The sequence below is a fragment of the Dryobates pubescens genome, chromosome 18, assembly GCF_014839835.1.
Source record: "Dryobates pubescens isolate bDryPub1 chromosome 18, bDryPub1.pri, whole genome shotgun sequence".
NCBI classification, from domain to species: domain Eukaryota; kingdom Metazoa; phylum Chordata; class Aves; order Piciformes; family Picidae; genus Dryobates; species Dryobates pubescens.
The window spans coordinates 19652699-19674904 of NC_071629.1; the positions used below are offsets into that span (position 1 = coordinate 19652699).

The following is a 22206-nucleotide window of genomic DNA, read 5'->3' on the forward strand; positions in this document are numbered from 1 at the left end:
GGTGTTTCTGGGGAAAGAGAAGCTCCTGGGTCTTTGTGGAAGGCCCACTTACAAGTATCCCAGGGATGCTCCTGAGGGCAACATCTCTTTGGTGCTGATTGGTGGTTTGACTCTCTCTAGGCTCAGTGCTGGGGACATCGCCTCGCTGCTGGGGAACGTGGAAGAGATCTCTGCATTTCAGCAAACCCTGAACCAAGCCTTGGAAGAAGTTGCAAAGTAAGCTCCTGCTGTAGCAGCTGAGTTTGTTAAGTTATTAGACTACAGCTAAAAGTAAGAGAAAGGCACGTTCATGAATGTTCCTCCTGGCTGCCGTCTTAGGCTTGTTAAATATAGAAGGCAAATAACAGGATTGAAGAGAGGCAGCAGGTAGTGCTTTGGCTGGAGGGGAAGGTAGAATGAATTCTGACATTTTTTACTGCTAAGGTGTCTGCTGAATGAGAGTGTCACTAGGCCTGACATGAAAATGTACCTAGCCCAAAGCTGCAGACACGGCCAGGGTGGGAAATCTGGAAGGCATGAAGGTGGGGAAGTTATTAGAGGTGATGATTTCCCATAGCTGGCAGCACTAGCCCAGCCTCTTCTTTGGAAGGGCTGCAGAGAGATGGGGAGGAGACTCAATATTGGCAATCTATTCAGATTCTGGCTTCCCTTCCACCTCAGCATGAGGAGGAACTTCTTATGGCAGCAGTGGAGGAGGCTGCCCAGAGAGGTTGTGGAGTCTCCTTCTCTGGGGACTTTCAAAACCCGCCTGGATGTGTTCCTGTGTGACCTGCCCCAGGTGATCCTGCTTTGGCAGGGAGATGGGACTCCATGATCTCCAGAGGTCCCTTCCAACCCCTACCATTCTGTGATTCCATGTTCTCTGTCCCATTCATTGACAGCCCAGACAGTGGGAGCACTCCTGCACTGCACCCAGTTGGTCCCACCTTGCATTGCCCTTGTTCTTTCTAGCACATCCTCATCAGCTGCAGTGGAGCTACAGCATCCCAGCTGCAGCTCTTCTGGTGGCACAGGATAGACTGGGTCACACCTTGCCCCAGACTGATAAGGAAGGGGCTGTGATACTGTCTGCACCATGGAAACCCAAACCCATCAGCCCCCTCCTTATTCCTCCTCCCCAAGAGGCCAGTGTGGGTGTTTTACTCAGCCCTGCGGTGCTGCAGTGACCTGGGGATGTCCCTGTGCAGCTGGTAGCTGCTGGGCAGCGACCTGAGAGTGCCCCAGCTGCAGGGTGCAGATCAGGAAGCTTAATGTTGTGGCTGGTGTGTTGGTGTCTGCAGGCTGCCTGAGAACCAGCAGCGTGTGGGAGGCTGCTTCATGAACCTGATGCCCCAGTTCCGCTCCCTGTACCTGACCTACTGTGCCAACCACCCCTCGGCCGTCAGCGTCCTCACACAGCACAGGTGAGTGGTGCTGGGCATCCAGGCTGAAACCCTTCCTCTGAGAAGCTGCTCACACGAGTAGTGTTTGGTCCAGAATGGCTTTTGACCAGTTGCAGGTTGGTAGTAGGGCAAGAGGAGAACGTGGGATCCTGCTGCTGGGGTTTTGGGCTCTTCAGCATAGCCTCTCAGCTCCAGCATGGAGACAGCTCCTGGCATTCAGAGCTGGTCTCACAGGTCCTGTCTACATGTACAGGGCTTCTACCTTGGGCAATCTCAGCCCTTGCAGAAGCATCTCCTGTTGCTGAAGGACCAGGTGTAGGGCTGGAACGATGCTGAGGGGACTGAAGCATCTCTCTCATTAGGAAAGACTGAGAGAACTGGGGCTTTCTAGTCTGGAAGAAAGCAGGCACTTAAAGGCTGGGTGTCAGGAGGATGGGACCAGGCTTTTTCCAGAGGTGCCCAGTGACAGGACAAGGGGTAACAGGCACACACTTGAGCATAAGAAGTTCCATCTAAACATTATTGCTGTCTACAACTGCCTGAAGGGAGGTTGTAGCCAGGAGGGGGTTGGTCTCCTCTCCCAGGCAAGCAGCACCAGAACAAGAGGACACAGTCTCAAACTGTGCCAGGGGAAGTTTAGGCTCAAGGTGAGGAGAAAGTTCTTCCCAGAGAGAGCTGTTAGGCACTGGAATGTGCTGCCCAGGGAGGTGGTGGAGTCATCGCCCCTGGAGGTGTTCAAGAGGGGATTGGACATGGCACTTGGAGCCATGGCTTAGTAGTCATGAGGTCTTGGGTGACAGGTTGGACTTGATGTCTGAGGTCTTTTCCTACCTTTTTGATTCTATGATTCTATGAGGAGGAACTTCTTTACTTTGAGGGTGGTGGAGCCCTGGAGCAGGCTGCCCAGAGAGGTGGTGGAGTCTCCATCTCTGGAGACTTTCAAAACACATCTGGACATGTTCCTGTGTTACCTTCTCTAGGTGACCCTGCCTTGGCAGGGGGGATGGACTCAGTGGTCTCTAGAGGTCCCTTCCAACCCCTACCATTCTGTGATTCTGTAACCAGAGGCTGTTTCAGACCCACTGCTGAGCTGCTCACACGCTTGCAGCTGTGTGATAGTACCATGGTGTGGGGCACAGCACTGCAAAAGGAGGGTGCCTATCAAGGCATCGGTTTATTATGGTGTGGTCCCTTGGGTGCTCTGTGGGACTTTTGATGTGGAGTTTTGCAGGTTTGTGCTGCAGTGTGGACTGGCCACATCAGAGCTCCTACAACAGGCAGCATTTGGAATCTGCTGGTGTTAAGATCAAGCCTACAAGAGAGATGGGAGCAACCTTTTTAGCGTGGTCTGTTGGGAAAAGATGAGGGAAAGATGGTTTGAAGCTGAAAGAGATTTAGACTAGATAGAAGGAAGAAATGTTTTACACTGAGGGTGCTGACACCCTGGCCCAGGTTGCCCAGAGAAGTGGTAGAAGCCCTATCCCTTGGAACACTCCAGGTGAGGTTGGATGGGTCTGGTTGAGGAGGGTCCCTACTTACAGCAGAGAGGGTGGGACTAAATGACCCGACCCAACCCATTCTGTGATTAACTGAGCTGCTATTCAGCCAGGTGGTTGATCTGCAGGGCTGATGGTAGACTGCAGCAGTAACATCTTTCTTCAACACTCCCCTAGGCATTTGAATTTGTATAATGTCATGCTGAAGAGCGTGGCAAGCCAAACACAACTGTTTAGCCGCCCCTGAAACAGCTGAGCTGTCCTCCCTGCAGTGATGGGAAAGGCAGGACCCTGCCCATACTGTCAAGCCTTCCCCTTCTGTCGTGGGAACTCCCAATGTATTTCCTTACCTGCTGAAACCCGGCTTTAATTCAGCCTGAGGACAGGCCTGGCTCCAGTAAATGACTCATTCATGTGGTTCCTCAGTCTGACCCCTTTTCTTCAATCAGTCCAAGAGGCAGCTTTGGCAGAAGTGCTGACACACACAAGCCATGTTTACCTGAGCAGGATACGTGCCCACACCTGCGTCACAGCTCCCAGCAGGGTCCCAGTGCCTTGCTGCAGCATCCTCCAGCACAGCGCCAGCCTCTGCGGTCCGTGCCTGGCTGGCAGATGCCTGGCCCCCTGCCACCTTGCTGTGCCAGGAGACCAGCTGCCAGCACTGATGTACCCTAGAGGCTGTGCACACCGACACCAGCTCCCACTCAGCTTCCTCCCCTGTGTCCCTGGAGAGCAGAGTCTTGCATGGCTGGAAGCTTACAGCCCCCTGCTGGGTTTCCATTGGGGAGGGGGTGGGAGGGGGGTTCTGGGAGGGGACCCTTGAGTCCTGTCCATCAGGAGAAATGTGGGAGGCAGCAAAACACAGCCCTCAGCAGCGGTGACCTCCTTCTTCTTCTTCTTGTCTCTTTGTAGTGATGAGCTGGAAAAGTTCATGGAGAGCCAGGGTGCAGCCAACCCAGGCATCCTCATCTTAACCACGAGCCTCAGCAAACCCTTCCTGAGGCTGGACAAATATGTGACACTGCTGCAGGAGCTGGAGCGGCACATGGAGGTAGGTGGGGGGGGAAGCAGGCTGCACCCCTTGCTTTCCCCACCCTGAGCTGCAGGAGGCACCCTCTGCCCCTTGGCAGTTGGGCACCACATTGCTGAAAGTACTTCACCACCACCCCCAGCCCCTCAGGGAGATGTGCCACCTCCTGGGACGTTGTTTACCTCGTAGATTAAAAGAGGGGAAAGCAGTGGAGGAGTCTGGGGGATGTTGTGGGAAGGCATTGCCTACTCCCTGCTCCAGCCCTTCCTCAAAAAGGGTCCATTTCCAGCACCAGGGAAAGGCAGAGCACAGGGTCAAGCCACAGCTGGTATTTATTTGCACAGCAGCTAATAAATCAGTGTTTTTCTTTCAGGAGATTCCTACCCCTTGCTGCTCGCTCCTGCAGCTTGCAGGGACATCCCCACCCTTTGCCCAGGGCTTTGTGCTGCTGGGTGGAGGCAGAACCACGCAAGCAGGCACAGATCTGCTGCAGACAGACATGGATCTGGTGCAGACAGGCACAGATCAAGCACAGACAGGTGCGGATCTGGTACAGACAGGTGCAGATCTGGTGCAGACAGGCATAGATCTGGTGCAGACAGGCACAGACAGGTGTGGATCTGGTACAGACAGGTGCAGATCTGGTACAGACAGGTGCAGATCTGGTGCAGACAGGCACAGACAGATGTGGATCTGGTACAGACAGGTGCAGATCTGGTACAGACAGACATGGATCTGCCACAGGCAGACAGGGATCTGGTATGAACAGGCACAGATCTGGCACAGACAGACATGGGTCTGGCACAGGCATAGACACAGGGGTGGAGGAGCAAGTGCCTGGGAGCAGGGAAAGCAGTGAAGGGGGTGGGCTGAGGCTTCCTCAGTGAGTGACAGATCTGCTTGAGACGTTTTTGGCCCCAGGAGCTGTAGAGATCTGTCTCTGGAGCTCTGCTACTCGCCTGCACTCCAGCCACAGGGGTGCAGACCTCAGGAGTGGTGCAGGGTGGGTGAAGAAAACAGAACAACCTATTTTTAGCTGAGTTTGCTTTTTCTCTCTTCCAGTAATAATTTCCAGTTAATTGCTCAGCACACAGCCACGATCATCCAAATCACATCCCAGCCACAGGATCACAATCTCTGTGCTTGAGCCAGAGGTGCTGCTGCATAGGAGAGGGCTTCAGAGCCTGCACTGCAGGCACACTGCAGACCTGTCCTGTCCCTCTCAGAGCAGGCTTAGCTGAGCTGCAGGGGTGAGCTGAGCTGGGCTGCAGCCCCTGTGCCTGTGCAGAGACAGTGTGCTCCTTGCAGGATGCTGGGGTGTGGTGGTGTGTGTCGGCAGTGAACGTGGGGACACACACATCAGCCCTTTCTCTTGGCTCCTCAGCTGAGCGTGGGGGGTTTGTTACATGAATCAGTAGGGCTGAGGTTTCAGCTGTGATGCTGTGGGAAGAGAGTGGATGTATGCACTGCAGAATCCTAGAACAGAGTCATAGAATCATTAAGGTTGGAAAAGACTTCTAAGATCATCAGGTTCAGCCTTCTACCCGACACCTGCACGACCACTAGATCGTGTCCCAAAGTGTCACATCTACTCATTTCTTGAACACCTCCAAGGATGGGGACTCCACCACCTCCCTGGGCAGCCTGGTCCAATGCCTGACCACTCTTGCAGGAAAGAAATTCTCCTTCAGCTCCAACCTAAACCTCCCCTGTTGCAGCTTGAGGCCATTTCTTCTTGCCCTGTTGTTAGTTACTTGAGAGAAGAGGCCAACACCCACCTCACTACACCCTTCTTTCAGGTAGCTGTAGAGAGCAATACAGCTGTGTGCAGGGTGGGTGTGTGCAGTACAGATGTGTGTAAGGTTAGTGTGTGCAGTACAGATGTGTGCAGTACAGCTGTGTGCACGTTGGGTGTGTGCAATACAGATGTGTGCAGTACAGCTGTGTGCAGGGTGTGTGTGTGCAGTACAGCTGTGTGCAGGGGGTGTGCAATACAGATGTGTGCAGTACAGCTGTGTGTAGGGGGTGTGTGCAGTACAGATGTGTGCAGTACAGCTGTGTGCAGGGTGGGTGCAATACAGATGTGTGCAGTACAGCTGTGCGTAGGGGGTGTGTGCAGTACAGCTGTGTGCAGTACAGCTGTGTGCAGGGTGGGTGCGTGCAATACAGATGTGTTCAGTACAGTTGTGTGCAGTACAGCTGTGTGCAGGGTGGGTGCGTGCAATACAGATGTATTCAGTTCCCTGGTGTGGCTCAGTTGGTAGCACATAAGACCTTTAATGGGAAAGGTCGTGAGTTCAAGCCTGCAGTGAGCACTAGTGTCCTCCCTACTCTAGTCATGAGGTCTGTGGTGACAGGTTGGACTCGATGATCTTTGAGGTCTCTTCCAACCTTAGTGATACTGAATACTGAATATTCTACGATTCTGAGGTTGTGTGCAGTACAGCTGTGTGCAGGCTGTGTGTGTGCAGTACAGCTGTGTGTAGTACAGCTGTGTGCAGGGGGTGTGTGTGCAGTACAGCTGTGTGCAGTACAGCTGTGTGCAGGGTGTGTGTAGTACAGCTGTGTGCAGGGTGTGTGTGTGCAGTACAGCTGTGTGCAGGGTGGGTGCGTGCAATACAGCTGTGTGCAGTACAGCTGTGCGTAGGGGGTGTGTGCAGTACAGCTGTGTGCAGGGTGGGTGTGTGCAGTACAGATGTGTGCATTACAGCTGTGTGCAGGGTGGGTGTGTGCATTACAGCTGTGTGCAGGGTGGGTGTGTGCAGTACAGCTGTGCGTAGGGGGTGTGTGCAGTACAGCTGTGTGCAGGGTGGGTGTGTGCAGTACAGATGTGTGCATTACAGCTGTGTGCAGGGTGGGTGTGTGCATTACAGCTGTGTGCAGGGTGGGTGTGTGCAGTACAGCTGTGCGTAGGGGGTGTGTGCAGTACAGCTGTGTGCAGGGTGGGTGTGTGCAGTACAGATGTGTGCATTACAGCTGTGTGCAGGGTGGGTGTGTGCATTACAGCTGTGTGCAGGGTGGGTGTGTGCAGTACAGCTGTGCGTAGGGGGTGTGTGCAGTACAGCTGTGTGTAGTACAGCTGTGTGCAGTACAGATGTGTGCAGTACAGCTGTGTGCAGGGTGAGTGTGTGTAGTACAGCTGTGTGTAGTACAGCTGTGTGCAGTACAGATGTGTGCAGTACAGCTGTGTGCAGGGTGAGTGTGTGCAGTACAGCTGTGTGTAGTACAGCTGTGTGCAGTACAGATGTGTGCAGTACAGCTGTGTGCAGGGTGGGTTTGTGCTGTGGTGTTCCCTGCAGTGCTGCCCAGCAGGGTATGTTCAGGGCAGCCTTCACCCAGGAATCAGAGGTGAATGATTGCAGGCAGCTTCTGCCAGCCTCAGGCACAGCTCCATCACCACCTAGACACCTTCAGAGAAGGGGCAGCAGTCTGCTTTTCCCTCCCTGGGCCCTCTGCTTAGCCATGGCCTTCCCTTAAACCCAGAGCTTCTTGCTGCTGCCACGAAGCTGCCCCCTTGGTGGGGCAACGGTTGGGATATTTTCCATGCCAGTGGAAATTTCACTTCTGAAGGTGAAACCAGAAATCTACCCTGCACCTCTCTGCCTGTTGTGTTTGATGTTATTTGCAAGCTGGGTTGGTTCCAAGTAAAATCAAACCTGCTTTTGCTCTGGCCCCGTCACACCCCTTAAATTGTTACCAATGAATCGCAGAGCTGCTCTAAGCTGTGGGTGGTGAGAAAGGTAGCTGGAGGGGGGGGTGGGGGTGGTTTGCCCCTCTCCTGCACCCTCAGCCCTGCATCCCCCAGCACCCTGGCAGCCCTGGGTGTGCTGGGGCAGTGGGTGCTGCCCTGGGTGGCTGCTGGTGGCTGAAGGATTTGTCTCTCTCTTCACCAGGAGGCGCATGCGGATCACGAAGAGGTTCTGAAAGCCGTCACATCCTTCAAGTCCCTCGTGGTAGGTGGCAGCTCTTAAAATAGAGCACTCCATTTCAGGGCTGCATTTCACCAAGCATGAGTCAAGCCTGACATTTGTCTCCTCATGGAATGGAAAAGATGGTTCTAAAAAACAAACCAAAACAAAAAAACCCCCAAACCCCTTAATTTCAAGTTTCAGGCCTCGGGCTGCCCCCTTTGCTCTGTGGTTCAGCAATTGCTTGCTGGCTCCAGGCTCCTAGCAGCTGAGATGGAGAGTCTCCAACTTTCTCCTCCACTGCAGAAGGCCATGCCTGGCTAGTTGTGGTGGTGGGGTCCCTCTCATCTCCTTTTTGCCTCCATACCCTGATCATTTGCAACCTGACGCTCTCCCACCCTTTGCTCACTGAGAGGAGATGTGGAAGGTTAACCTGAGTGTCTGACTCAGCTGCTGGTGGCAGCAGGAAGATCCCTTCCCAGCCCATTGAGTAACTCTTGGTTTAGCTGAGGTTTACTCCACGTGCATCAGGAGGCTTTGACCATGGTGCAGGTGATTTCACAGTATCACAGTGCATTAGAGGTTGGAAGGGACCTCCAGAGATCATCAAGTCCAACTCCACTGCCAGAGCAGCATCACTTAGGGTGGAATGCATCCAGGTGGGTTTTGAAAGGCTCCAGAGAAGGAGACTCCACAACCTCTCTGGGCAGCCTGTTCAGTGCTGTCACCCTCACTGTAAAGAAGTTTCTCCTCATGCTGAGGTAGAATCTTCTCTGTTCAATTTTGTATTCGTTGTTCCTTGTCTTATTACTGGGCACCACCAAAAAGAGCTTGGCCCCCTCCACTTGACCCCCACCCCTCAGATATTGATAGACATTGATCAGATCCCCTCTCAGCCTTCTCTTCTCCAGACTAAACAGCCCCAGGGATCTGAGTCTCTCTTCAGAGGGGAGATGCTCAAGTTCCCTAATCATCCTCATGGCTCTCCATTGGATTCCCTCCAGCAGGTCTCTGTCTCTCTTAAACTGGAGAGACTTTGTAGCTGTGGGGGCTCCAGAGAAGGGATGAGTCAGAGATAATAAACCAGTTTCTGTGAGCTGTGTTACCTACCCCCCTCAGAGTCCTGCTGCCCCGAGGTGAACAAAAGTGGGAAAAGCCTTCCCACGTGCACAGAGGTTTTACCCACCAAAGCTTTGTTCAGTTACTAACCAAGCTGTAGTCTCTTCTTGCTTTGTAGCCACTGAAAACCTTTCACTACAACCACTCCAGATGTGGTCCAACTTCCTTCCTTAGCACAAGCAGATGCAAGTTTCTGATGCAGATAAAAGATGGGGAGGAGAAAGTTCATAGAAAACAGGAAAGGGCCATCGTGTTACACTTACTTAGAAACTCAGCTCCCTTTCCATCCCTTCTGGTTGGTGACAGGGGAATAATTCAGTCAAATTGGCAGGTGTCAGTAACCTTTAGGAACACTCCTAAGTGATGGACAGTGTTACTTGAAATCTGTACTGGGGTGCTGAGTAGTTTAACGTAGTTATGATTCATCCGAGGAGGTTCAGTGCCGGTTTGAGGTTAGATAGGGCAGAGATGCCCTCTGGTAGGACCAGGGAGGTTGCTGTGCAGGGGCAAGGAGGCACCGTGGAGCCATCCTGATCTGCAGTGGTGCCTCTGCTCAGGCTGTGAGGGATTCCTTGTGGGTTTGCATCCCAGCAAGTTTGTGTTTGAACACCCAGGGGGACATGGAAGCACTTGACAGCTGCAAAACCAAAGGAAGCCCTCTCAAAATGATGTGTTTTCAGACTAGACCCACAGCAGCTGCTCTCTTTGAAGATCTGGAGAGTCAAGGAGTTTGTGTGAAAATGAGCTGGAAAGGAGGGAAATCACTGTCAGAAGCAGGGGTGTGGAATGAAAACTCAGCCTGGCTGTGCAGCAATTTTCCCTGTTGGCAGAGGGGTCAGATGAAGCCAAGTTGTGCGTGGATTTGCAGGGCTGCCTGCCTTCAGTCAGCATTGTCCTCTGCCTGCTGAGAGCTGCTGAAGGACTGGCTGCTCCAAGGAGCTCCAGCAGTCCCCAGCTGCTGAGCACTGGTGCAGCCTTTTCAGTGATGGCACCTTCGAAAGCTCTGCTGCACTGCTGAAACACTGCACCGAGTCCTGCTCTTGGGGTTGCAGGTTTTGCTTAGAAAATCCCCACCCATCTGATTCTTGGGAGCTTTGTGTTGCTCCACCTGCAACTCTCTGCTGCTTGGGCAGAATGGGCAAAGCCTCTCTAAGCAGCAGCAAGCTCAGAGATGTTTCACTCTGTGGCTGCCTTGGGTTGGAAGATGTGACCCTGTACTCTCAGAGGCAGGACTAATTTGGAAGGGAAAGTTTGCTCAGCTTGCAGTTTCTTTGACATTTTAATGTATTCATTACTTCATAAATCAATGGAGTGTGATTTATCTATTTATTTAAAGCTGACTTTGTGTACTAGAGCCAAAGGAAGCTTTCCTCACCCCTTGATGGGACCAGCCCTGAGCCCACGTGGCTGTGGGAGCATTGCTGGTGAAATCCTCTCAGAATAGAATGGAATAGAATGGAATAGAATAGAATAGAATAGAATAGACCAGACCAGGTTGGAAGAGACCTTTGAGATCATCAAGTTCAACCTATCATCCAATATCATCTAATCAACTAAACCATGGAGGTAGTTGGGGTGCTGTCCCTGGAGGAGTTTAAGAGCAGGCTGGACGAGGCTCTGGCCAGCCTGATCTAGTGTGAGGTGTCCCTGCCCATGGCAGGGGGTTGGAACTAGATGATCCTTGTGGTCCCTTCCAACCCTGACTGATACTATACTACTATGAACAAAGCTGGGGAGGGGTCTGGAGCACAGCCCTGTGAGGAGAGGCTGAGGGAGCTGGGGTTGCTTAGCCTGGAGAAGAGGAGGCCCTGAGCCCTTCTTGCTCTCTACAACTACCTGAAGGGAGGTTGTAGCCAGGTGGGGGTTGGTCTCTTCTCCCAGGCACCCAGCTACAGAACAAGAGGACACAGTCTCAAGCTGTGCCAGGGTTTAGGCTTGAGGTGAGGAGAAAGTTCTTCCCAGAGAGAGTTGTTGGCCATTGGAATGTGCTGCCCAGGGAGGTGGTGGAGTCCCCATCCCTGGAGGTGTTCAAGAGGGGATTGGATGTGGCACTTGGTGCCATGGTTAGGTGTCAGGAGGTGTTGGGTGACAGGTTGGACTTGATGATCTCTGAGGTCTTTTCCAACCTTATTGATTCTATGAGGTTCCCATTGGCCCAGCTCTCCAGCCTGTCCAGATCTCTGCTTGACTGTTTCATGGCACCAAGCACCCCATCCAGTCTCCTCCTAAACACCTCCAGTGATGGTGACTCCACCACCCCCCTGGGCAGCACATTCCAATGGCCAATCTCTCTTTCTGTGAAGAACTTCTTCCTAACATCCAACCTAAACCTCCCCTGGCACAGCTTGAGACTGTGTCCTCTTGTTCTGGTGCTGCTTGCCTGGGAGAAGAGACCAGCCTCCACCTGTCTACAACCTCCCTTCAGGGGTAGTTGTAGAGAGCAATAAGGTCTGCCCTGAGCCTCCTCTTCTCCAGGCTTCATTGGGGTGGTTTGGCTTTGCTCCTGCCCTTTGGCTAACACAGTGCCCTTGCTGTAATTCCCAGTCACAATGCCAGGAGCTGAGGAAGAGGAAACAGCTGGAGCTGCAGATCCTTTCTGAATCCATCCAGCGCTGGGAAGGAGAGGACATAAAAACATTGGGCAACGTCATCTACATGTCCCAGGTTATGGTGCAGTGTGGGGGGAGCGAGGTGAGTGCCATGGTCCTTCTCCTGGCTCAAGACAATGTGTCCAAACAGCCCCTTGCTCGTGGGATCAGGGGTGCCAGGCAGCAGCTGCCCCGCCGCCAGGCTGGCAAAGCGCTGACGAATCCTGCTGATAAATAGTTCCACCTGGAGAGGAGCTGAGGGATGGGGCTGTGCATGTCTTTGGAGTCCCTGGGAACTTGGCTTCAGGCCTTTGGTGGCACATTTTTCAAGGAAAAGAAGCCTCTCAGTGTTGTGTAGCACACTCATTTCCCTCTTGTTCCCCTGTGCCGTACTGTGAGACATGAGAGCTTCGCACAGCCGAGTGGCTGCCATCACAGACAGTCAGTCCCAGCAGCAGGCCAGGGCTTGTTTCGGTGTCCCCCTGGGCTTTCTGTAACCAGGCAGCTCAGAGAGGCCCCCCAGACAAGCTACCCCTCTCTGGGATCCAGTTTCTCTTGCAAGGGAGGTGTGGACAGGCATGGGCTGAGCCCCAGCCACTGCAGGCTATTTAAACACCCCAGGAGGGCAGGGGTGTGTGGTCCCTGCACACCGAGCAAGGCCAACCAAGGGTGAGTCACCCTGGGCATGTCCCAGCAGCCTCCAAGGTCAGTTGCCCATAGAGATCCAGCCATGGTGGCAACCTGGCCAAAGGCTGCTGTTAGGAAAACTGTGGGCACGCAGACAGAGGCCTCAGGAAAACATGGAGGCCCTGGCTGCAGAGAGTGCTGGTGCCTGGCACTTGAACCTGTCAGGTGTGAACAGGTGAATGATGCTCTGCATGGTGGCTGAGCACGAGGAGGAAGTCTCAAGAGTAAGGGTATATGAAGGGGAGAACAGAGCCAGGATCTGCTGAGCTGGAGAAGGAAGTCTCAAGAGTAAGGGAATGTGAAGGGGAGAACAGAGCCAGGCTATCCCATCCCCTGCTGGAGGGGCAGCAGGTGCAGACTGCACAGGAAGCAGAGGACCTAGGAGTTGGGGGGGCGGAAATGGAGGCTAGTCCCTCCTGACCTCCCTCATCTTCCTGGTTGCCCATACCCAGCAGGTATGGGGCTCTAGAAGCAGAGGGCTGGGTGAATGAGGATGGAGATGGAAGGTTTGGGGCTGTGATTCCAGCTGCAACAGGTTGAGTTTGCTGGAGGAAGGTGCTTGTGATGCATTGCCGAGTGGACTAACCTACATTCCTCCCCCTGCAGGAGAAAGAGGAGCGCTATTTCTTGTTGTTCTCAAACGTTTTGCTGATGCTGTCTGCAAGCCCACGGATGAGTGGGTTCATCTATCAGGTAGGCATGCTGAATTTGAAGTTCAGGGCAGCTTGGAAGTGTTAAAAAAGAAACCAACACAAAAGGAAATCAGATAGCTCTTAGCAAATTCAAATCCCCCTCCTTCCTTAAACCTCTCTGTTGTGATGCGAATGGCCCCGGCTGGGGACTAGGGTTTGGGTTTACCTTGGGTGCCAGGACTCCTAGTGCCTCTGTCCTGCCAACTGACTCAACAGTAAGTGTGAATGCTGTGAAATTAGAAACCACCACCCAAAAGCCTGTCCTCAGTGCAGTTGTCAGCAGTGGGGGGTGTGTGGCTAAGGTGTCCAGACCCAGCTGCAGGGTTTTGCCCCACACAAACAGCCAGCTGCTTCTCACTCTTCAGCCACCTCTGGAAGATCATGGATTCACAGAATGGTTTGAGTTGGAAGGGACCTTCAGGATCAGCTGGTTTCAAGCCTTCTGCCACGGGCAGGGACACCTCCCACCAGCCCAGGTTGCTCAAGGCCTTGTCCAGCCTGGCCTTGAATGCCCCTGGACAGGGGGCATCCACAACATCTCTGGGCAACTTGTTTCAGTGTCTCATCATCTTCAGTGTAAAGAATTCCTTCCTAATCTCCAGTCTCAATCTCCCTTCTTCCAGCTCATAAGCCATTGCCCTCATCCTGTCACTCCCAGCCACTGTCAAAAGTCCCTCCCCAGCTCTCCTGTAGTCCCCTTCAGGAACTGGAAGGCTGCTCTAAGGTCTCCCCAGAGCCTTCCCTTCTGCAGGCTGAACAGCCCCAACTCCCTCAGCCTGTCCCAACAGGGGAGGTTCTCCAACCCACTGATCATCTTTGTGGCCTCCTCTGGACCCACTCCAACAGTTTGATCTTCTTGTGTTGGGGGTCCCAGAACTGGGTGCAGTTCTCTAGGTGGGGTCTCCCAAGAGCAGAGTGGAGGTTCGCCTCCCTTGTCCTGCTGGTCACAATGCTTTTAATATAGTCCACTGTTAACAGCCCCAAATTTCCACTCCATGGGACACCCCAAAGCTTGCATGTCTTCAGCTTTACCATTTGCAATGAAAATGGGAAATGAATAGACATGGAAGAAAACCAAAAATGGGCAGATTCAGATTGGATGTGAGGAAGAAGTTGTTCCCCATGAGGGTGTGAGACACTGGCACAGGTTGCCCAGGGAGGTGGTGGAAGCCTCATCCCTGGAAGATTTGTAGCCAGGCTGGATGTGGCTCTGAGCAGCCTGCTGTAGTGTGAGGTGTCCCTGCCCATGGCAGGGGGGTTGGAACTGGCTGATGCTTGAGGTCCCTTCCAACCCTGACAATTCTATGGTTCTGTGACTTGAATGGCTGCAGTCAGGCTGTTGGGAGCTTGGCTTTTCTTCAGCTGCTTGAAACCCTCAGGAGCCTCCAGGCAAAGCATGTTGATGTGACATTTGTCAGAGCAGGGGAGATGGGAAAGGTTTAGGATGAATTTGGCTGGGGTTTTCCATTTTACCTTCCAGTGGGGGTAAGGTGAGCAGGCAGCTCAGCATGCAGAGCAGAGGCACAGGGGGGAGGCTTTCAGAAGAAAAGACAGGGGAAGTTGATTCTTCTGGCTGGGCTGTAAGAAAGGTTAGCATCTAGTGAAGGGATAAAGGGTGGCAGATGAGCTGGGAATGACTCAGTTGTCATGGGAGCCTCCTCTCCAGGGCTTGACCTAGTTGTGCAGAGAGGTCTGGATCCATACATCAAAGGAGACGCTTCCTGCAGTCTGAAGCCTGCACAAATTAGTTTTTAATGACGGCTCCCAAAGGGAAAGGCATCAGCAGAAACAAGCAGGGCAGCACCTGCTGGGAAGCAGATGCAGACACTGAGTGCCCCTGGGTTGTTCTCCTAGGGAAAGCTGCCTTTGACGGGAATGACGCTGACGAAGCTGGAGGATGCCGAAGGGAGCGAGCACATGTTTGAAATCGCAGGTCAGTGCGGCCCCTGCCTGCCGCCAGCCTTCCAGTCCCAGCAGCAGCTGCCGCTGGAGGTGCTGCCCTCTTCCTTCCCTCAACCACCGCACTTCTGTTTTGCTCCTTTGCTGTGCGTTGTCTGAGTTCCTGAGCATCTCGCTCCTAGTTCAGGCAACCTACTCCCAGTGCCCTTGGGCTCTGGCTCTGCTGCTGGGCTGCTTTCAGAGATCACAGTGTTGTGTGTGGGACAAATCTGCTGCCAGGGCTAGTTGTGGCCCCAGTAGCACTGCTCTGTGCCATGCATGCCCTGTCTGCTTCCAGGGTTCATCCTGTGCAGCTGTGAGTGCCTCCTTTGTTGACAGATTAATGCCTCTGATCATCCAGTGGCTTTCCTCATGTTCCTCCCAGTTTTCCTCTTGTAGCTATACAAAGTTGTGCCATGCTCAGTGCCTTGGCTGCAGTGCAGCTGTTTGTGCTGTACTTGGTGTCAGGGTCACAGCGTGTTGGGGGTTGGAAGGGACCTCTGGAGATTGAGTCCAATCCTCCTGCCAGAGCAGGCTGACCTAGAGCAGGTTGCACAAGACAAGATCCAGGCTGGTGTCCTGTTCATCACACAGATGTTATGTTTGCTTACTTTTAACCTTAAACAATTCCTCACACATTCATCTTGCCAGTTCCCTTAGCTTTTCTGTGCAGCTCCAGCACTGGCTGGCACTGGGTGCCCAGAGCAGGATGAGCAGTGGCATCTTTGCCCTGACCTTTCTGCAGCCACTGGACTTTGCAAACCGAGTTGCTTCTTGCTGCTGTGCTGAACTCACTCTGTGCTTCTTCCTGGCTCTCCACTGCTTGCTGAAGATGGTTGTTTAACCCTTTCCTGCAGGGAACATGATGGAGAGGATCACTGTGTCCTGCAGCACTAGCCAGGACTTGCACGAGTGGCTTGACCACTTGCAAAGGCTGACCAAGGGGACGTGCAACACCGTGTCCAAAACACAGTCCTGGAGTGTTCACTCGGTAAGCAGCTCCCCTCCCCAGCCTCTTGGCTGCCCAGGGCCCCTCAGCACTGCCTGACCTCTCTGGTTTGGCAGTGCACCTTGCTGCAGAGGTGATGTGTGCAGCTGTGAGACGCATCCTGCACTTCTGTTTGTAACCACGCCGTGCCTCTACCCTTTTACATGTATCTTGCCCTACTTTTGTTGCAACCTAGATGTCTCAAAGGAGTTCATAGTGGACTCTTGTGTGTGTCCCCCCAACCTCTGTTTCTCTGCATTGGTGGCTAACAGTCTTCATTTGCTTCTCATCTACTTCCTCAGACATTTAGTTCAGCTGGACAGATCCGTGGGCCTCTGGAACCCCCCAAAATCCTTAAGCCCTGGAGCTTGAGCTGCCTCCGTCCTGCTCCTCCGCTCAGACCCTCGGCAGCACTGAGCTACAAAGAGGTAATTGTCCCTCTGTGCCTGCAGAGGACCCTGGTGTCATGGCAATCTCCAGTGCTTGAGTGCAGGGGTCTCAGCCCAGAGTCAGAAACTTAGCTCTACTTAGTCAGAAGCTTGGGTTTGGCCCTTAGTTCGTGGGGGTGTTGGGAGAGCAAGTTTTGCTCTGGTCCCACAGATGCTGGTCTCTGTGGCTGGCTTTGTGCTGCAAGTGAAGCAGGACATGTGTGTTTGCAGGCCCTTCAGCTGCTGGCTATCACTGGTCCCACAACAGAGTCCCACTGAGTACTCTCCTTCAGCTGTGCCATGGTGGAGCTGCCTCCCTGCCTCCTCCTGCGTTGGTCTGAGCCATAGATGGGTGCTGGGCTCCTTGCCAGGATATGTTCCAGCTCTAGCCAGAGCAGTGGCCCAGTGTTGCCCAGGCTGGTGCTGCAGGGTGGGGGTTGCACCAAGAGGAAGAGGAAGAAGAGCTGTGGACCCTGTGTTTGGGTGGCTGGAGCAGGGCTCCCTGCAGGAGCTGTGGGGCTCAACCCTCCTTTACCACCCGCACAAGTGTTTCACAGCCCCCTGCCCTGCTGAGAGGAGCAGCCCAAGGGGTGGCCTCCACCACAGAAACCCCAAGCCTGGGAGGCAGGAGGTGGTGTGGCCAAACCCAAAATACAACCCAGCTCTGAGTGTCACCCCCCTCTTGCTGCAACTGCAGTTCTCTCCTTACCTGCCTCACATTAAACTTCTGGGATTACTCACCAGCAGCTTGGGTAACGTTCCCCTGAATGAGCACTCCAGTTCTGAGTCAGCCACCCTTCTTGGTACAGCAGCCCTGGGAGCATCACCACTCAGGCTCCCAGCAGGGATGGGGACAGGGAGGGGCACATGGACCTCTCTAGCCCTGCCAGTGCTCAAGGATGGAGAGCACAGCAGCCAGGGAGGCTCTGAGTCTGCTGCTCCAGGTAGAGATTTAAAGATTCTGGGTAGTCTCCTGACATTTTGGTAGGTTTACTTCTTAACACATTTCAGCTTGGGAATGAAAATGTCCAAAAGCCAGCCAAGCAAACTGGAAATGACTCTTGATCTTTGCATGGTCCAGATCCCTGATGTAGACTAAACTGCTTTGTGCTTGCATGGTGTTGCAATGTAGGAAGAGGCTTGGAGTACAGGGGAGATTTTTCTGTGTGGAAGTGCCAGAGTGGTAGATAAGGCAGGACAAACTCCCAGACTGAGTTACCATTAATAGAATCACAGAGAATCCTTTCTGTTGGAAAAGAACTTCAAGATCATTGAGTCCAAGCATTCTCTAACTCTACCAAGGCTGGGGCTAAACCACGTCCCTCAGCACCGCTTCTCTGCCTCTCTGAAACACCTCCAGGGATGGCCATTCAACTACCTCCCTGGGCAGCCTGTGCCACGCTTTCAGAGCCCTTTCAGGGAAGAAGTTTCTTCTAATGTCCAAGCTAAGCCTCTCTTGAGGCCATTTCCTCCCATCCTATCACTTGTTACTAGAGAGACCAACACTCACCTCACTCCACGCTCCCTTCAGGAGGTTTCCCCTCAGCCTCCTCCTCTCCAGACTAAACACTCCCAGTTCCCTCAGCTGCTCCTCACCAGCCCTGTTCTCAAGAGCCTTCAACAGCTTTGTTGCCCTTGTCTGGACCTGCTCCAGCACCTGAATGTCCTTCTTGGAGTGAGGAGCCCAAAACTGAACCCAGTACTCAAGGTGTGGCCTCACCAGTGCCAGGTCCAGGGGGGCAGTCACTGCCCTGCTCCTGCTGGCCACTCTGTTGCTGATCCAGCAGGATGCTCTTGGCCTTCTTGGCCACCTGGGCATGCCCTGGCTCCTCTTTCATATGTAAGGCTGCTGAGGACTGGTGGTGTGGGATGCACAAACCCTGTGTGGCACATGGTGCACGTGGTGACCTGACCACCAGCCTGTGACTTCAGTTCCATTATGGGCCCAAGCAGACCTGCATCTGCCTCGACCCTGCCTCTGGCGTGTCCAAACACAAAGCAGAACTCTTCTCTTACTGTACTTCTTTTTAATCATCATTTTAAAGTAGGACACAAAATAAACTAAGCTAAGAGCTCAGTGCAAGACACCTTCCTATAATGGAGACAGAAAGAAGGAGCACAAATGTCAAAGGTTGATGGCAGGGAAGGGGAGTTTGGGGGAGTTTGATGAGGAGATCAGAGGGTTTCAGACATCCAGGGTTACTTCAGTTGGCTTCTGGCAGTGCAGGACGGGATGGCAGAGACTCGTGCATTTCCTCAGACCTAGCTGTGCTCAGGAAACCCCAGACCCTGCCTCATACCACACAGCTCTCTTGTTATTTCCATTGAAATTGGGTCATTTTCCCTCTTTCTGTTTCCAGTAATCATTTGCAATGACAGAGCAGGTGCTGTGGGTAAAGTGGTGTGGCCAGAGTCAGGTTAGCAAAGTGGAAAAAGGTTGGCAGATGATTTACTTATGCTGCTTTTGTATTGTTGTTGCTTTAATTCTTTTGGCAAGTGGCCTGCTGTGCATCAGGTCAAGGCTTTAGGACATCAGCATGCAGGACTTTGTTGGCCAGACCTGGGAAGAGCCACGTGGCTCCCTGTGCCAAGCATCTGAGAGGCAGATCCTGCTGGGGGGTGTACAGGTTGCTCCCTGTCCTGCCAGGGGAGCAGGGGTCTCATACAATCACAGAACATTAGGGGTTGGAAGGGACCTCCAGAGATTCACTGAGTCCAGCCCCCCTGCCAAAGCAGGATCACCTAGGGCAAGTCACACAGGAACACATCCAGGAAGGTCTTGAAAGCCTCCAGAGAAGGAGACTCCACAACCTCTCTGGGCAGCCTGCTCCAGGGCTCCTGCACCTTCACAGCAAAGAAGGTTTTCTTCACGTTGAGATGGAACTTCCTGTGCTCAGTTTGTGCCCATTGCCCCTTGCCCTATCACAGGACACCACTGAAAAGAGCCTGGCCCCTTCTTCTTGCTCCCCACCCTTCAGCTATTTGTAAACATTGCTAAGATCCCCTCTCAACCTTCTCTTCTCCAGGCTGAACAGCCCCAGGGCTCTCAGCCTTCCCTCATCAGACAGACAGTCTAGTCCCCTCATCATCCTCATAGCTCTCCATTGGAGTCTCTCCAGTATCTCCCTGTCTGAACTGGGGAGCCCAGAACTGGACACAGTTCTGAGTCACAGAATCACAGGATCACCAAGGTTGGAAGAGACCTCAAAGGTCTTCAAGTCCAACCTGTCACCACAGACCTCATGACCTCCATCTTCACTGAGATGCTGCTGTGCTGATGCCTGACACTGTCAGATCGCCAGTGAGGATGGCAAGGCCCCTCAGAGAGGGTCCCCTTAAAGACAACATAGTCCTGTGGGCTTGTCACCAGGGTGGGCAGAGCATCCCATCATCCCAGCTGGGTCAGGCTGAGGACCACAAGGCTGGTGTTGAGCACAGGACCCAGCTGCTTCCCAGAGCTCAGATGGGAGTTGGGCATGCAGGGATACCAAGGGCTGCTGCATTTTTCAGTGCCATTCTCTTTGACAACCAACATCTCCAGACACCTGCCACTAACCAAGGAGGCCTGCTCTCTATTTTGATGTGTTCAGAGTGCATTAATGCCCACTGCCCCTGCCTTTCACATGTAATTTGTTTCAGTTTTGCATGACACCGTGGCTCCTTTGCATGTTGGTAGTGCTCTAAAGCCAGCAGGGAGGGTGCAACCACATTAATCACAAGACTAACCATTACATGTGTTTCAGTATTGTGGATTTAATGGACTTGGTCAATAAAATCATCAGTCTCTCACACTCATCTTCTCTTTCTTTGCATATTCATTGTAGAGGATGTCTTATATCTTAAAGGTAAGGGTAGATCCATCTCTTTGGCTTATTGTGGCAAAGACTGCTTGATCCTCTTCATGCTTCTCCTGCTTGCATGGTCCTAATTCTGCCTGACAGCATCAGTAAGGTATGGTGAGAGTCAGAAGTGACTGGCAAATGTATTTTGAGGTAACTCTCAAGCAGGATTTCGTTTTATGGGCCTTAACCTCCCTGGCATGCTGCTTCTCCTGCTTAAAATCCATCTTGCATGTAACCTACTAATACACTAAATTCTCTCCAGAGCAGCAAGACTTTTGCAGCTGAGTGAGGGAGATACAAATCTTGTGCTTCTGGCTTGTGGAGTCATAGCAAGCACTAACTTTGTGTGTGTTTGTGTTCTCTGTGCGTGTGTGGATTTATACTCTCCAAACATGTTGTGTGCACATGGAAGCAGTGCCATTTGCCAGCTGTTTTGTACCAGGAAACAAAGCAAGCCAAGGAAATGAACAGCCTTTGAGGGCTTGCTAACAACGACCTCCAGAGCTGGAAAGCAGACTCCAAAGGCTGTGGATGTTTGACTTCTTTGGCTGAAGGAGCTTTGCTTTGTCGAACTTGCTAGGGGAGCTTGTCGTGGCCCACCCCTGCAGGTGCAATTCCCCTTGCTGGTGCAGGGAGCAGTGGGGCCACCACTAGCACGTGGGCAAGGCCCCAAACCATCCTTTTCCCCCCAACTGTGTCCCTGTCTGCTTTGTGGTTCTCTGATGTGTTGTGTGTCACCCTGGAGAGCCGATTTCAGCTGTGCCGCTCTGCCGCTTGAGCTGCCTTTGGTCCTGGTTAAACACAGGAGTTTGTTTCTCTGTAGGATTCCAGCAAAAGTCCCAAAACAATGAAGAAGTTTCTTCCCAAAAGGAAAACTGAGAGGAAAGCATCTGATGAAGAGTTTGTTATTCGGAAAAGTGAGTGTGGCCTTCTCTTCTTTGGGGAGCGGTCTCCACAGCGCTTGCACAACAGGCTGTGCTCCTGCTGCTGGGGGTCACAGGATGCTCACAGTATCACAGTCTCACAGTATAACCAAGGTTGGAAGAGACCCCAAGGATCATCGAGTCCAACCTGTCCCAACAGACCCCACAACTAGACCATGGCACCAAGTGCCACATCCAATCTCCCCTTGAACACCTCCAGGGACGGCGACTCCACCACCTCCCTGGGCAGCACATTCCAATGACGAACGACTCGCTCAGTGAAGAACTGTTTCCTCACCTCGAGTCTAAACCTCCCCTGGCACAGCTTGAGACTGTGTCCCCTTGTTCTGGTGCTGGTTGCCTGGGAGAAGAGACCAACCCCTTCCTGTCTGCAACCACCTTTCAGGTAGTTGTAGAGGGCAATGAGGTCACCTCTGATCCTCCTCTTCTCCAGGCTAAACAATCCCAGCTCCCTCAGTCTCTCCTCACAGGGCTGTGCTCAAGGCCTCTCCCCAGCCTTGTTGCCCTTCTCTGGACACCTTCAAGTGTCTCAATGTCCTTCTTAAACTGAGGGGCCCAGAACTGGACACAGTACTCAAGGTGTGGCCTAACCAATGCAGAGTACAGGGGCACAATGACCTCCCTGCTCCTGCTGGCCACACTATTCCTAATACAGGCCAGGATGCCATTGGCCTTCTTGGCCACCTGGGCACACTACTGGCTCATGTTTAGGCGGGTGTCAATCATCACCCCCAGGTCCCTCTCTGTTTGGCAGCTCTCAGCCACTCTGACCCCAGCCTGTAGCTCTGCATGGGGTTGCCGTGGCCAAAGTGCAGCACCTAGAATCAATGAGGTTGGAAAAGACCTCAAAGACCCTCAAGTCCAACCTGTCACCCAACACCTCATGGCTAACTAAACCATGGCTTCAAGTGCCACATCCAAGCCCTTTTTGAACACCTCCAGGGATGGGGACTCCACCACCCAACCCAGTGGCAGGCTTCTGGAAGCACACCAGTCCTCAGCTTCTGAGGGATCCCTTTCCCACTTATGGCTTCTAGAATTGCTGCCACCCTCCTTGTGCTTGCTAGCAGCAGGTCATGGGTCATGGCTGGTCATCTTCAGGGCACAAAGCCAAGGAGCTACTTCCAAGCTGTTAAAAGCTGGAGTAAAACTGCACATCAGCAG

General features: G+C 53.0%; 1 protein-coding gene across 1 annotated transcript in view; it reads left to right on the forward strand.

Annotated features, from left to right (window-relative positions):
• ARHGEF6 (Rac/Cdc42 guanine nucleotide exchange factor 6) overlaps positions 1–22206 on the forward strand; it is a 59890-nt gene that overhangs the window by 31939 nt on the left and 5745 nt on the right. The window contains exons 8-18 of the mRNA XM_009904268.2: positions 121–216; positions 1281–1403; positions 3791–3929; positions 7802–7861; positions 11480–11626; positions 12817–12903; positions 14757–14835; positions 15698–15831; positions 16131–16256; positions 20081–20101; positions 20922–21015. Coding sequence (XP_009902570.2) covers positions 121–216; positions 1281–1403; positions 3791–3929; positions 7802–7861; positions 11480–11626; positions 12817–12903; positions 14757–14835; positions 15698–15831; positions 16131–16256; positions 20081–20101; positions 20922–21015 — 1106 coding nt within the window. The remainder of the gene's footprint in view (positions 1–120; positions 217–1280; positions 1404–3790; positions 3930–7801; positions 7862–11479; positions 11627–12816; positions 12904–14756; positions 14836–15697; positions 15832–16130; positions 16257–20080; positions 20102–20921; positions 21016–22206) is intronic.